The sequence below is a fragment of the Psittacula echo genome (assembly GCF_963264785.1).
Source record: "Psittacula echo genome assembly, chromosome: 4".
Classification (NCBI taxonomy): Eukaryota; Metazoa; Chordata; class Aves; order Psittaciformes; family Psittacidae; genus Psittacula; species Psittacula echo.
Window position 1 is genome coordinate 32,160,471 of NC_137738.1, and position 15,160 is coordinate 32,175,630.

The following is a 15,160-nucleotide window of genomic DNA, read 5'->3' on the forward strand; positions in this document are numbered from 1 at the left end:
CTCCATGAGATTGATGCTGCTGGCTGAGGGTCCAGCTGCAGGAAAGGAGTTGGTGTTCTAACTCCTGTTTGATCAGTCAAGAAATCAGACCAAGGTCTCCAATACCTTTTTGGATGTTACTAGTTCCCTAGTTGTTATGGACAGCAGGTTGTTGAAAGTATTGTAGCAACAATACTTTCAACATGAAAAAAACATAGTGAAAAGAACTGGGGAGAAACATACTAAACTGCCTAGAAACGGTTATGGACAAAGGCACACCATGTTTCAGAACAAGTTCTTTACTCCTAGGGGTTGTTTGCCTGGCTGAACAACACCCTTTTTTTCTCTACCAGCATTTATCTTTCTATACTGATGCCTAAACTGTCATGACACATTCACGACTGTATCAGTCATGGAAACTGTCATCAGCAAATTACAGTAAATTTTTTCTCTAGTGTTCTTATCCATGAGTCACAGTTCAGAAAAGAAATACTGTCCTATGCAGTGCACTGAGTTACTGCTGTGTGGCTGGTGCTCAGTACAGTGGTTTTATCCAAATTCGCAAGGACACATGAAAGAGAATTTGGACAGGTACTTTCTCCAGGCAAAACTAATAAAAGGAGATTGTGTTGTGGTCATACAGTGCAAAAATGCTTGCACTGTTAATTACAGACAGTTACAAGAAGGACATTCCTGTAGAAAGTATCTGTTTGAAATGCAGTTGAGGTGGATGAACAGTCTGCAGACTGACCTGCACCAAAATGGTTTAAGTTGGTGGATCAAAATCATAACTTGGGATGAAGGGGACCTTCAGACTTCTCCAACTTCCTGTTCAGAACAGGTCTAATTAAATCAGGTTGCTCAAGGCCATGTCCATGTGACTCTTGGACAACTCCAGGGACAGAGATCCACAACCTCTCTTTAGAAACTTGTTTGAATATTCAACCACCCTCACGGTATTTAAAATAAGTAAATAAAAATTCCTGACATCTAATTGGATTTTCCCAAGTTCCAGCTTGTCTTACCACTGAGTGCCTCTGAAAAGACTCTAGCTCCAACTTCCCTGCATCCTCCCATTAGGTAGGGATCAGTAAGGTCTCTTCTCCAGGCTGAAGGATGCAGCTGGCTGCCTCTGCTGCGAGGGTGCAGAGGTGGCTCCTATTCAGCTTGTCCAGCAGGATCTTTGGATCATTTTCTGCACAGCTGCCTCCCAGCCAGCCAGCCTCCAGCCTGCCCTCTTGCATGGTCTACCCTGTGCCAGACGCAGGACTCTGCACTTATTCTTGTTGCATGAGATTCTTGTTAGCAATTTCTCCTGCCTGATGAGTCCCTCTGACTGTCAGCCCTGCCCACCACCTTGGTGACTGCTTCCCATCACCCACAAACTTGGTGAGAGCAAGAGGTTTGCTTTTATTCTCAGTGATGCTGCTCCACACACTGTCATGAGCTGGTCCATGCTGTGCCCATTGCATCAAAGAACCACAGAATGGTTTGGGTTGGAAGGGACTTTAAAGCTAATCCAGTTCCAACCCTCGTGCTGCGGACAGCGACACCTTCCACTAGACCAGGTTGCTCAAAACCCCATCCAACCTGGCCTTGAACCCTGTCAGGGATGGGGCTGCCACAGGTTCTCTGGGCAACCTGTGCCTGTGCCTCATCACCCTCACAGTGAAGAATTTGTTTGTAATGTCTGATATAAATCTACCTTCTGCCAGTTTAAAGCCATTCCCCCTTGTACTATCCCTACATGTCCTTGTAAAAAGAACAGTTGGCCCAGGCTAGGGGACTTTGCCCGGTGCCGCGAATGGGCGAGAGGTCCCCAAGAGAGGCGGCCGCCTGGACCCACCGCGGTCTGCGGACGAGGGAGGTTTTGTCCCGCTCGGCGACCCGTCGGGGACGCCGCTGCCCTGGTTACGGGCCGGCTGTTGTGCGGAGGGGCCGGTGAGGCGGAGCCCGTGTTGTGCTGCCGGCGGGGCGCGGGGCGCGGGGCGGGCCGGGCCCCTCCGCCTCCCCGTGTAAGGGTGCCCCTACCAGGGGATCAGGACGCATCCGGTGAGGCGATTCCGGCCCCGTGTGGTGCCCCGCCGTAGGATGGAAGGCGACTGGGAAGGATGTGCTTCTGGAGGAAGCTGCGACCCTGACGTTGTCTGCGAAAAACAGTTGTTTAGGTCCGAACTGTCAGAGTCCCTCGTTCAGCTGGCGTGTAGTCACCATCACTGCGCTTTCCCTTTGAATCAAAATGAGTTATGCGTCTGGAATACAGCTACTGCTCAGGTAAACCCAGAACACATCCCTCCACAGGCTGCTATTTCAGAAGGCGGCTGTTTATACCTCTTAAGGAAGGTATAAACAAAATATCTGAGGGCAGTGTAGGAGTGAGGGTTTGACTCTAGTGCTGTGAAGAGAATAGCTTTTGTTATAAAGCTTTGTTCTTGTGATGAGAATAATGTAAACCGTGGTGGCTGGCAGCTACACCACCACCCAGTCTCGGGCTCACTCCTTCCCAGCTGGCTTGGAGGGAGAATTAGATGGGCAAAAGTGAGAAGTCATGAGCCCCCATGATAAAATAAAGAAGATAGTTTAACGAGTGAAGGAAAGAGGAAGAAAGTGATACAAAGGCAGTCACTCACCAACTCCTAGAAGCAGACCAATCCCCATACAAGTTTCAAGCAATGGCCACCTTAGAAGACACCCCTCCTCCTGCCCCCAACACCTTCTTTATCCAATATGCCTGTTCTATTGCTAAGCAAAACATCATATCATAGGGAATATCCCTTTGCCAGTTGGGAACAGCTGTTAAAGCCATGTTCCTTCTGGGACATGAGTGGGAAAAGAGAAACCCTTCATAAAGCCTTCATGCTGTGCAACAGCCAAAACACTGTTTCAGGTTATCAGTGGGTTTCATCACAAAATCCAAAGCACTGCACCATGCAAGCTGCTATGAAGAAAGTGAACTCCATCCCAGTCAAACCCTGTACACTGCAGCTGATAAAGTAGTTTTGAAGCAATAAAGAAAAATAGTTGCTTTCTTGTTAATTGCATGTACATGATCCATTTTTAATTTTGTATTGGTCATAACCTTTGTTTGAGGTGACTCATTTAACTCTTCTTTATCTACATTTGTCAGCCATTACTTTTGTCAGGACATCATTACTCAATTTCTGCATTGTCATTTGGAAGTAAAATCAACCCACTTCATGTCTGCTCTGCATCTCGTGAACGTGTGATAGTGTGGAATCTTGATGAATGCACACAGAAGGTTCGAGAAGGTAGAGTACTGTTTATACAATCTATACATGTCGTATATATAAAAAAGAAGTGCAAAAGCAGTAACTCACCACCTCCTACAAACAGGCCAAGGCCCAGCCAGTCTCTGAGCTACGGCCACATTAGAAAATAACCCCCCAACAGCACCCTTTCTTCCAGTACTACTTGTATAAAGAGATGGTTATTTCTGAGGAGCATGTGTTAGCCACTCAGATTCTGCAGCCCCAGCATCAATAAAGAGTGCTTACTTCTCTGCTGCTCCTCTCCGGCACTGCCAAGCTCCGTCAGGGCAGCGGCCCAGCTAGCCTGCTCACCGTACCTTCTGGAACGGCCGGGGTCACCCCTCGCGGCCCCTGGGCTGTGCAGCCCCGCGGTGGACAACGCGCAGGGCCGGGGCGGTCCCGGGAGCTGGCCGAGGTGCTGGGCGGGAGTAGGCGATCCCTGGAGACAGGCGGGGAAACGGAAGGGGGAGTTCTGCTACTGTGGAATAACACGGACGGGAAAAAAAATTAATCACAGTAGCACTGCGTAACTGAACATAAAATGCCATAATAACCAAATGCTGCCTTTTCTGGAATATCTGTAGAACTAGTGTTTTACATCCTGCTTTGCCTCTCCTTCTGCCTCTGTCTGGAACACTGGGGGTGTGTGTGTGTGTGTGTGAGCAATGCAAGGATCTGGGAGGAGAATGCATGCTTGAAAGAGAGTTGTGATGGCATTATACAAAGAAAGCAGAAGTTCTAGTGTCCTGACTACTGTCTTGGTTTGGAGCCTCAACTAATGGAGTTAGATTCTAGGGATTCTCACCACTCTTCAAGCTTAAATTGATTGGAAAGTAGGGGATTGCTGAAAAACAAAGAAAGGGAGTCATGTGTAGTTTTAGTACAAAGACTTTTGAAAGGCAGATTCTCTGCTTATGGCTTGCTTCTTTCTCTTTTTTCTGTCTACAGGCCTTTCTTTCCTCAGACTGTGTTCTACACAGTCTTGGCATGTTTTCTCTGACCAAATTCTTAAGAACTGTATCAAGGCATTTGATCCATCTCTCCATCCTGCTAGATCTTGACTCATTAATCAGCTGTAGAAGCACTCCATAGCATCTAGAATGAAACCTATAAAAGGACATCTATAGTTGTTGTACCTGTATGCTAGTTAATTTGTTGCCTGTGAAATCCTGAAATTTAATGAGATATCCAAAACTTCTCACACTCTTAAAGGTAGCGTCATAAAACTGGGAACTGCAGAAATCAGGCTGCTTGAAGCAGTGAGAAGACCAGAATGAAACTGTGAAGAGAGGGATGAAACATGAGCCAGTTCTCAAAGCTAGTCTTAACCATGAGAGTCTGTAATGATATTTAGTGGGGTACTTCCTCTTTCAGCGCACAGAAGAATTAAAATCAGGAAAACGGAAGTCTCCCTTGCTTGATGGCTGAATGTCTGGGATATTATACTGTAAGAAGTATTTTTCAAATGCCTGTTTTCCTGGGCTTCTGCCATTTTATATGACACCAGTCAGGATTTCTTGCCTTCAAAATTAACATGGCACTACAGAGTTCCTTGGGCATACAACCCTACTCCAAAAATCCTGTCCCTGGCAGTCTTCCATGGAAGTATGATTTGATGGGCACACTTTTTATTAGTGTTTCAAAAAGTACCACATCTTGTCTAGGCAACAAGGCAGATGGAGGAATCTTACTGGCACATAGTACTGTGCTTTGCTTTCCAATAGCCTGGTGCAATAAAGCTGTGGGTTGTTCGGTACAGCTTCCTGACAGACACCAGGATAGCACTGTGGTTAGGCAAAAGTTTCTAAGAATCTCACTGCACCAGAGTTTTATATTTCAGTGAGTCTCCCTAACAATGAAATTGCTGCAGGGTTAACACCTCGAGGAATTGTTATTGGAACTCTTCTGGAAGTGGTGCTTCATGTAAGATTTAGTCTGGATGATCAACAAGTGGCAGTATGTGCTGGAAATCAGATCTACATGTTAAGTGCAAAGGTGAGATGGCAGTCTTTGTAGATATGGTGCTGATATTTTTTTAACTTACTTTCAAATAAAATCATGATACAGAAATGTTAGTATAATTAAGCAAAAGCGTTCATTTTTCTCATATAGATGACAATAACTATGAACTGATGCTTCATAATGCATCATGCACCAGGTAGAAGACTAGATTAAAAAATTGAAATGGTGTTACAGTAACTTACAAGAAGAAAACATTCTGAGAACAGCTGCAAAGTTACTCCTATATCATTCATTCTGAAGAAGAAAATGGAAATGTGTGGTTTTGCCAGCAGAACAATATACAGGGCTACAGTTTCAATAAGAAAAATCTTATTGAAATAATATTTTGTATCCAAATCTGACAATTTTTATCAACTGTTATTAATTATTAAAACATCTAACTAACTGTAATTTTTAGTTTGAAATATAATATGTTTTTATTTTGACTTATCATAGAAGGAAGCTATACTAGCTGAATTGGATGGCCATGTGGCTCCAGTGACTGCTGCTGAGTTTTGTACATGGGAGAAAAATATGCTTATATCAGTGTCAGAAGACAGAACCTTTAAGGTATGGAAATTGTAGAGTTGCACTTTAAAAAAGCAGGGACTGTCTGGCTGTGACTTTTTCAGTCCCAGCTGTGATAACTATAATAATGTAGTGAAAGTGTTTGTGGAGAGGAAGGCTTGTAGAAGTAATGCGAGAGGAAAAATTTGGTTTTATTTAGCTTTCTTAATTGACTATTAAGCACAGAACTCATCACTTTGTCTTGTTAATGATGAAAGCTGAATTATATGTGTGTCTATATATCATAATAACTACTGTTATTATGATCTCTTATTCCTGAGCTCAGTATGAAAACTGTTAAATTATGCAAGGTCCCTGTGTGAAATTTAGAACCAGTTCAAGTACGTATATTCATTAATTTAGCTTAAGTCACTAAGAGATCAACCTAAGCAAAGATGATAAGTATTCTAAGTACTTTGTGTATCCATACCAGGTGAGTTTCACCTTTTTCACTATAGATACTTATCAATTAAACAAATCTCTTTTTAGTTATTGAAAAATGTTGAAAGAAACCCTTACCATGTTGCATCACTTTTAGTGACCGCATTTTTCCGTTTTCACCACATGATGGCCTTTGAAGTTTGTTTTCCTTAAGGATCCAAGTAGTTGACTATATATTTTTTTTTTCCTAAAGGTGTGGGACTATGCTACTGGCCAGTTAATACATCAGTCAGGAGTACTAACAGGTAAGTTTTATTTTAATATATGCTTTTTCATAGAAAAGATTTATTTTTCCTAAACAATAACACACAATTATTATGGAAGTATTTAGCAGATTTAGTGAAAATAATTCTAGTAGACTAGGTAGTAGTAAACATATCCTTTAAAGCCAGTAGTAAATATATTTTCCTTTAATGTGTACTTCTGGGTAGATTTAGTATACTTTTATAAACAGCTCTTTTTGTACTGGGTGTGCGTGCTGTTGCCATTTTGCTGAGATAAGCAAATGAAGCTGTCTTTTTGTAGGTACAGTTCCACTGTCTGAGTACTATGTGCTTGTTTTCTTTCAGCTTTATATATGACATAGAAAGAAATACTATGCCATATGTAGATCTATTAGCAGTGTCTGCAGCTGATGGCATATGTTGACTTTAAAGGTGAAAGCTACTTTTATGGCAAGATAAGAGATGATGAGGAGGAGGGCAAGCATTGTTTCCAGTGCAGCAGGGCTTCCTCCTCCAATAGTACTTTCCACACAAGAAACATGTAGTTTTCAATGGGACTTGCTCCAACTTGCCTTTGATTGTGCCTGATTTTTTTGTGGTGCTGCTAGTGGTTGTGGAAGCACACTCTGGGGGCAGGAGCTGTGAGGAGACTGGTTATTAAGCTTTATGCATATGTATTATTGAACTGTCTCATGTAAACTAAAAGCTAACACCACATGGTAGAAAAAGAGAGAAAGAAGGGGTGATTCTACCCTGATTACCTGTGGCATTTGCTTCCCTTGAAAACCTGCCCCAACTGAAATCAGGGTTTGCAGGTGGAGGCCATGAGAGTAACAGCAGGGGAATGAAAACTCCCACATGGGGCCCTGAAAACCATACCACAGCAGTATGGGTGAAAGGCTGCAGAAAATCACTACCATGGCAGTGTGGCTGGAAAGCAGACTGTAGACCTGTAAATGGAAAGCCCTTTGCCACCCAAAGTATTGTGCAACCATAGGAATTGCAGTAAGAGTTTTTTTCCCACTCACTTTTATGAACAGGAGGATTCAATTTGAGTTGCATATCTGATTTGTGTCTACTCTGGAAATAATTTTATCTTTTTTTGAGCCAGCATTTCCTTTGCTAAGTCTGCTAGTTGATGAAGAAAATAAACAGATTATCACTGGATGTTCTGAGGGACAGGTGAGAATTACCCAGAAAAGTCTCTGTCAAAACAGTCATCTATTGTTAATGTATCTGTCTATAAAAAAGGTTCATAATCTACATATTTGTTTTTAATTGTTACAACAGTTACTTTTTTAGGTATAATTCAATGCTTTGAGCACAAACCATATATGGTATATAAGACTTCTATTACAAAAAATGGAAACTTTCTTCTGAAAACCAGGGAAGTGTTTAAGAGCATAATAAGTGTTCACAAAAGATGAGTACACTGACAGGCTATAAATATATCTGTTTCAAAATAAAAAAGGTGAAAAATAGGATTCTTCTATTCTAGCTAAGGAATGAAACACATGACAATAAATGGAAGAGACTATGATTTCAGCATGTTGAAATTCTAAAAAAAATGTGATAAACATGAATATGCATTTTACCTGCTTTTTAATTTAATGTTAAGAATATATTTACAAAAGATTTTCCAGTTGCTTTTCTTCAGTGTTATCGTTCAGTGAATTGTGAAGAAAGTTAAAGATTTAACTATAGTACTGCCTAAAATCAGAGAGGTATAAATGAAATATTATTGTTCATTATTCAGTGAGCAATTACATGCAGGTTACTTGTTATTTTTAATGGGGAAAATAGTCTATGAGGCTTTTTTTTCTGAAGACATAAATATGGGAATTAGATGTGCAGTTCAAATTTATAATGTCTGCTTCTGCTAATATTGAATATATTCTTTAATAATCTTAAAAATGCATATAATTGAATTTTTGGTCCAAGGTGAGATTACAGATACAAAAATTCAACAGTTGCATAAGTAGTTTTATATCAGACCTTTAGTTTGCATTCATGTAAGCTTTATGTTTACTGTCAAAAAGTTATTGCAATTGCTGTTTCTTTTTCTTGCAGCTTTGGATCTTCAGTTTAATCAGTGATCATAATTACCGTTGTGTAACACGTATCAACTTAAAGAAAAAGCAAGAGAAATTCTATAATGAAGTGTTGAAATCTGGAAAAGAAATAGGTAGCACAGTGCTTTTAGAATGCTGTTTATGGTATAGTCTAGTTGTTATTGGCTACTGAGTGTATGCTTTTTGTACAATGAGAATTTTTTTATAAGTGATAGTTATGAGTCTCAAACTGTGGCATGGAATTCTTACTGAAGCTGATGTGAACTGGGGTATTGATGTATCTGGAAAGAATTATGTGACATATCTGGAAAGAATTAAGCTTGTATGGGTGTAATAAAATCTCGGGTAATGCATCTGCTTATAAAACATTGCAGAATATGAACTATTAAGTATTTGGTTTTTACTGAATTCATTGCCCAAGACTTTAGTGAGAACAGAATGAGTGCCTAAAATTTAATCTGTTGTTTAAGTGGGATACCTTTTCTCAGCTACATTTGATACTCCTAGGCATCTTTCTTTTTTTCTTTCTTCTTTTTTTTGTTTAAATTCATACTAGTACCTCCATGATATGATATTTCTCTGGCTGTGGTATTTCTAGTGGTATAATGCAGAGTACTTATAAATCTTGAAAAACTGCACTTGGTCACCTCAGCAAGGTGATTTCATGTTCCCAAATGAGGCATTCAGACTACCTGCACCTCACATGAAGTGAGATGAGGTCCTCCCAAAGGCAAGCAAGAGGAAGCTTTCGTTAGGGAAAGGAAGATCTGGTTTCCCTTGCTTGCTCTTTTCCTGGCTTCAATGACTGTTGTGTTCTTAGATGCCTAGTGGTCCAGCTTCAAAAATTCTAAGGTCCTAATCTAATGAGAAAGACTGCTACATTTCTTGTTATTATTTAAAATATATGGATGGCACTTTCATATTTGGATGTTTGAAAGAGAGTGATATAGTGGCTGTGCCTAATGATGAATTCAGTGCTAGTCATTCCTAGATTTTAACTGCGTGTGCATAATGGATGGAGACTTCTTGGGAGGATGAAACTAGTGGTGACTTTCCATCTTGGTTTTGGATTATGTTATAACTTTAGGGTCAAGGGAATTTTCAGACTAAGTGGAAAGTGGCCCAGCATATTTAAGGGTCATTAGATTATGGCTTTCAGAGTCACTTTTTGAGATGGATATATCAGAATTTTGCCAACTCCTTTTCTGTCCATAAGTAGGCTTTTTAGATTTTTATCTCTAGGTATTTGAAAGAAGACTGTACTAAAAAAAGCATAATAATGAGGAAAGATATTTCAAGAGGGCTGTCTTAGGCTATATCAATCTGTTGAAATAGAAACTTCTGGACTGTGGAGTTAGTTCATGCTACCTTATTACTTTATAACTTTATTTATAGTAATTTATTTTTCTATTTATAGTGCTATGTTTATTTATAGTACTTTATTCCTTCAAATTCTCTATTAAATCCTAACTCTTTCCCTTATTCCATTGTTTTTTGATAGCTAGTGTTGATTGTATTTCTTAGGTGAAGAGCAAAATACTTCCAAGCTTTGCAAAAGAAAACCCATGAGACCAGAAAGATCAGTGGAAACATCGTTGCCTATCCTCTTAATTGAACACTGTGACTTTTTAGTGTGTTTCCATAATGAAGAAAACGTGTAAGTCCCTTAAAATACCACCAAATACTTGGATGGAATCTATTCCTAGGAGCTCCCATTGGTTCTTGGATTATTTCCATTGCAGCTTACTCTTTTAAACATGCAATAGGAAGAATAAAAGAATATTTTTAGTGATATGCAAGTTTTCGTCGTTTATTTTGAGGCAGATAATATACACAAAGTAATGCACAGTTAAAACTGATTTCTTGCTTGAAAAGTAATTCTATAAAAATGGCATTGGGAATATCTGTTTTAGCATCTATTGATGCCAGTTGATCAGGAAATATCAATTAAAAAATAATTAAGAAGCCCATTAGAATTAAAAAGCCAAATTTATTTTAGTTTTCATTCCTATGGAAATATGTCTAATGCAGTCATTGTGTGCCTGTGTCTGTTTGCTTTCTAAATTTAAATAACTTCTAAATTACATAACTTGTTCTAGGCAAACTTCTGGCAGACTCAGTCTCGTTTCTTTTTCAATGCCTTTTTCTGGACAGGGTTGCCTGAAATTGATCCCTGGTAATAGGTTAATTGAAATAATTTTCTGAGTTCAGATAACGTCAATTTCCAATACCCACCTGATGCTGCCTAGCATTGTACATCTAAGGACTATTTACCCTTTCAGTTATTGCATCACAGTTGGAGGTTTTGTTCTGCTTATAAACAATCATGACCATAAAATTCTTATTATTAATCCAGTTCCATTGTCTTCTGGTTTTATGGTTTTGTATTTAAAATATTTTTCTGTTCACTTTTTAAATTACCATGTGTTGGTTTTAGCAGGTGGCTCAGATTCTTCTGAACAACTGAACAATCCCTGATTTACCACTTTTCCTGCCTGAAATGAAATACAACAATGAAATATTTTTGCAACACTGATGTCCAAAAAATTATCTTATAATTCTATAAGCTTTTTGACATTGAATAATTTCATTGCAGACTCTCATTATTGTAAAGTGGATGTGAGATCAACTTCCTGTATCTATCACTTGATATCATTGTTTATAATAATTTGATAGTGCCACTTTGAAATAATTCAAAGGATTCACAAATTAAATCAGTCTGTTACCACCATGCATAAAAGTAGCACAAACCACAAATAAAACTACACAGAGCACATAAAAGTATCACAAACCAGAACTGAAACTCTTTCCCAGTCTGCTTTATAAAGTATTTGACTGTTTCTCTTCCCTTTCTTTTATATAAGGGGAAAAAAAAAAAAAAAAAGGAAAAAAAAAAAAGCCACTGTGGTGGGTCTTTTCATGCCAAGTTTCAGCTGTATATTTTTCCATACCCTTGCTTCTGCTCTTGTGGTCTGACTTTAGAAATCAAACCAATAAGTTTACTCACTCTTATTTGGAAAATCTATTAAAATGTTGATGTCAATTTTTATTTACTGTGGCATCAAAACATTTTTGGGTTTTGAGAATGACAACTGTTATTTTGTAATAATTATCTTCTGCTTGATAACGTTTTGGTTTTTTTTCTGTGAGGGTGTTGACTGAAACTGTAACCGGTTGGTCTACTCTGGCGTTTGTGAAGACTGGGTTTCATTACTTAACAGCAGTACTACTACCACTAAGCACAGACTGAGACAGATGTTCCAGGCTTGCCTGGTTTATTTTTCCCCCCACTTAGTTTGTGCTGTTTTTTCTCTAGTACTTTAACTACGTACAAAGACTCTTTAAATTTCACCATTTTTTTACATGTTCATATTACAGGTGGTAAAAGTAAGAATATATGTGGACTTGCCTCTTTGTTTGAATTTGCTCTCTGTACATAGAGTGCTTTTACAGCACCTCCCCACTGTTACAAACCACAGTAGTTTTTGAAAAGTATTTCCTATGCTGGTTTAGACTTGCCACAAGTGCTTACATAAAATCAAGCATTGTGTCCTGTTTCTAGTTTTCAAAACTTCATCAGTTTTGATTGAAAGACTTTACTTTGAGCTCCAGATTTCATAAAAATGCTGTAAATTTAAAATTCTTTTTTGGTGTTTACTGTTGTTTTATTGGGACTAGGTAACAAGTATTAAAAAAAGCAATTGCTCTGCCTTATACGGTAATAAAGAAAGCTTCATCATCATACTTTGATTTTTTTTTTTTTTCTCCTTTCTTGAAAGGTGTTCAGCCCTGAATACTAGCTACGTTTGGATAGGAAGCTCTACTGGCTTGTTAATACTTAATTTGGCAAACTTTGAATTAGAAGCTTATTTATCTTACAAAGGTACGATTATAAGGTATCTGACCAAACCATAATGTGATCAATTTGCTTTTGTTACCTGATATAAATAGTATAACAATTTGGTTTGCAAAATAGCAGAATACAATAGAAACTGTGTGGAGTTTTTGTGTTTGGGTTTTTTTTGGTTTTTTGTTTTTTCCTTAAATGTTCATTCTAATTAATTTCTGTGGTTTTATGGCACTGCTGACTTGTCTCAGAAGATGTATTGGCACTAGATTTTGGTACTGGCTAGCAGTGAATTTTTATTTTGATTTTGCAGTTCATGAGTGTTAAGCACAATGAATGTTATTCTACTATTTTATTACAATGTAGAAGTAAGCTAGCAGGATGTACACTGAAGGTGGTTGATTATAGTGGTGTCAGATTAGTACGAGTAATTTTTTTTTTTCCACTCTTAGAGATGATAGCTTTTTCTTTTGAAATGCAAATACAGTTTTATAGCACTGTGTTCTTTTTGGTAAAGATTTCAGTGACCTCAGCATTCAGTTTGTCAGATCATGTGCGTTAACAAGGAAGTCAGTTAATGGAAAGGTGAGTATACAATAAATATCTATTTAACAAATGTTTATATTTCCATTTATTTTCAATAATTACCAATTATGCATTTTGTTTGCAGATTGATGTACACATTTCTTTTTCTTGATGTGAATTACACAGTAGCTTCTCTGGAGAGGGTTGATTCTTTATGGGATCTGCTATTTTCAATAGCTGCATAGATTTGAAGCTTTCATAATTTGTATACTATCCAAATTGATTAACAAGAAAAAGGTGTATTGTTTTTTATAGTGTTTGGTGTGTACCTTGAATTTCAAGAATGCCTCTGCTTCCCCAGTGGGCAATCTTTTTTTTTTGGGAAAAAACATATAAGCACTGTTACACCTTGTTCAAACAAATCTTAGGATGAACTGCTTTTGAATCCTTCCAAGAAATCTGTGAAAACTATTTGAGTTGTGAAAAATGTTTGTGGAAAGTCACTAAAAGTGCTTTTAAGGAACTGAAAGGCATTCTTGTCTGATTAGTCCATTTTTGATGTTAGTTTTCCTATAGAACTGAGCTCAATCTAGGCCTTTCTACATATTTAACATACCAGTGTTTCGTTTTAAAGAAGGATTTTGTTTGAAATTCGGCTCTTACCATGTTCTTGGCATGTCTCTGAATGCAGTCTTTCTTCCACGTTTGCTGCTTTTCTCACAACTCTTACTGCAGAAATATCTCTATTGTGGAACATCTTGGAATTTCTGTGACTTCCAGATATAAGGCGCATATTTAAGCAACATAAGCATATTTTGAAGGACTTCTTACTCTTTAATGTTCTGCAAGATTAAACTCATGGATTTTTTTCTAATTTTCATAAGTGACAAAGTGATTTAATTTTTCATTATAAATACTTCACATAATTCATACACATCCATACAGTGTTGAAGCTTCAATTATGAATTAGATAAAGTGCTATTTGATGGTATAATTGCTGCAGGTTTTATGCTTGGTCACAGCAATGTTCGAAGATATGATTGCTGTGTTGGAAGTTAACCTTACTGCATTGGTGAGAACTCAGCAGAGGGATTTTCTCCCATGTGGAAATGAGAAGAGTCTATCAGTTATTGCCAGGTACAGAATAACTGAATGCTTTTTTTCTTCTAAATTGTGTTATGCATTTGTTTTCCTGACAATGAAGTGCATCAAATGGTTTTGTACAGTGCTCTCTGTTGGCAAGGTTTTATTTTACTTCTTTTTTGTCATGCCTTAGTTGTATTGAGTGAGAGAAGTCACAGAATGGTTGAAATTGCAAGGCATATCTGGAGGTCATCTTGTCCAACTGCCCTGCTCAAGCAAGGCCACCTGGAGTCAGTTGCCAAGCACCATGTCCAAATGAGTTTTGAATTTCTTCAAGGAGGGAGACAATACAACCTCTCTGGGCAACCTGTCTGTGCAAGTACTCAGTCACCCTCACAGTAAAAAAGTGTTTCCTTGTATTTAGACAGAACGTCCTGTATTTAATTTTTTGCCCATTCCCTCTTGTTCTTTCACTCGGCACAGAGTTTTGCTCTGGAGTCTTCATTACAGCCCAATACTGGTGCATAGGGTTGTTCCTCTGGTGCAGAACTTTGCGATTTCCCTTGTTGAACTTCATGCTGTCAGTCCATTTTTCCAGCCTGTGGATATCTCTCTGGATGGCAGCACAGCATTCTGGTTTATGTATCAGACACCCCTCACACTTTTATGTCATCAGCAGACATAGTGAGGGCATACTCTACTCCTTCCTCCAGATTATTAATGCAGATGACAAAGAGAATTGAACCCAGTATTGACACCTAAGGTACTCCACTAGTTAGTGGCCTCCAACTAGACTTTGTATCACTGAATCACTGATCATCCCAGTTGGCCTGGCTGTTCAGCTGGTTACCTCACTGTATGCTCGTCTAGCCCATACTTCATCAGCTTCTCTGTGAGGATCTTATCTGAGACAGTGTGGAAAGCCTTCCTGAAGTCAAAGTGAACAATATCAACCCCTTTCGTCTTGCCTGCCAAGCCAGTCATTTTATCATAAATGTATATCAAGCTAATCAAGCATGACTTCCCCTTGGTGAATCCATGCTGACTGCTACTTCCAACCCAAACTATTCTATTGCTTCTAGGAAAATCCTGATATTTTGAAGACAATAAAACCCCATACAATATACATTGCTTGTGAGGTGGGCTGATGCC

General features: G+C 38.7%; 1 protein-coding gene across 1 annotated transcript in view; it reads left to right on the top strand.

The window, feature by feature from the left end:
* Positions 1–2,070: 2,070 nt before the first annotated feature.
* Positions 2,071–15,160, top strand: part of WDR27 (WD repeat domain 27) — a gene marked incomplete at both ends in the record, with an annotated part of 105,645 nt that continues 92,555 nt past the window's right edge. The window contains 11 exons of the mRNA XM_080615873.1: positions 2,071–2,253; positions 3,107–3,248; positions 5,119–5,243; positions 5,706–5,819; positions 6,451–6,502; positions 7,593–7,663; positions 8,552–8,666; positions 10,078–10,210; positions 12,333–12,436; positions 12,918–12,985; positions 13,929–14,062. Of these exons, the coding sequence (XP_080471999.1) occupies positions 2,071–2,253; positions 3,107–3,248; positions 5,119–5,243; positions 5,706–5,819; positions 6,451–6,502; positions 7,593–7,663; positions 8,552–8,666; positions 10,078–10,210; positions 12,333–12,436; positions 12,918–12,985; positions 13,929–14,062 (1,241 nt within the window). The remainder of the gene's footprint in view (positions 2,254–3,106; positions 3,249–5,118; positions 5,244–5,705; positions 5,820–6,450; positions 6,503–7,592; positions 7,664–8,551; positions 8,667–10,077; positions 10,211–12,332; positions 12,437–12,917; positions 12,986–13,928; positions 14,063–15,160) is intronic.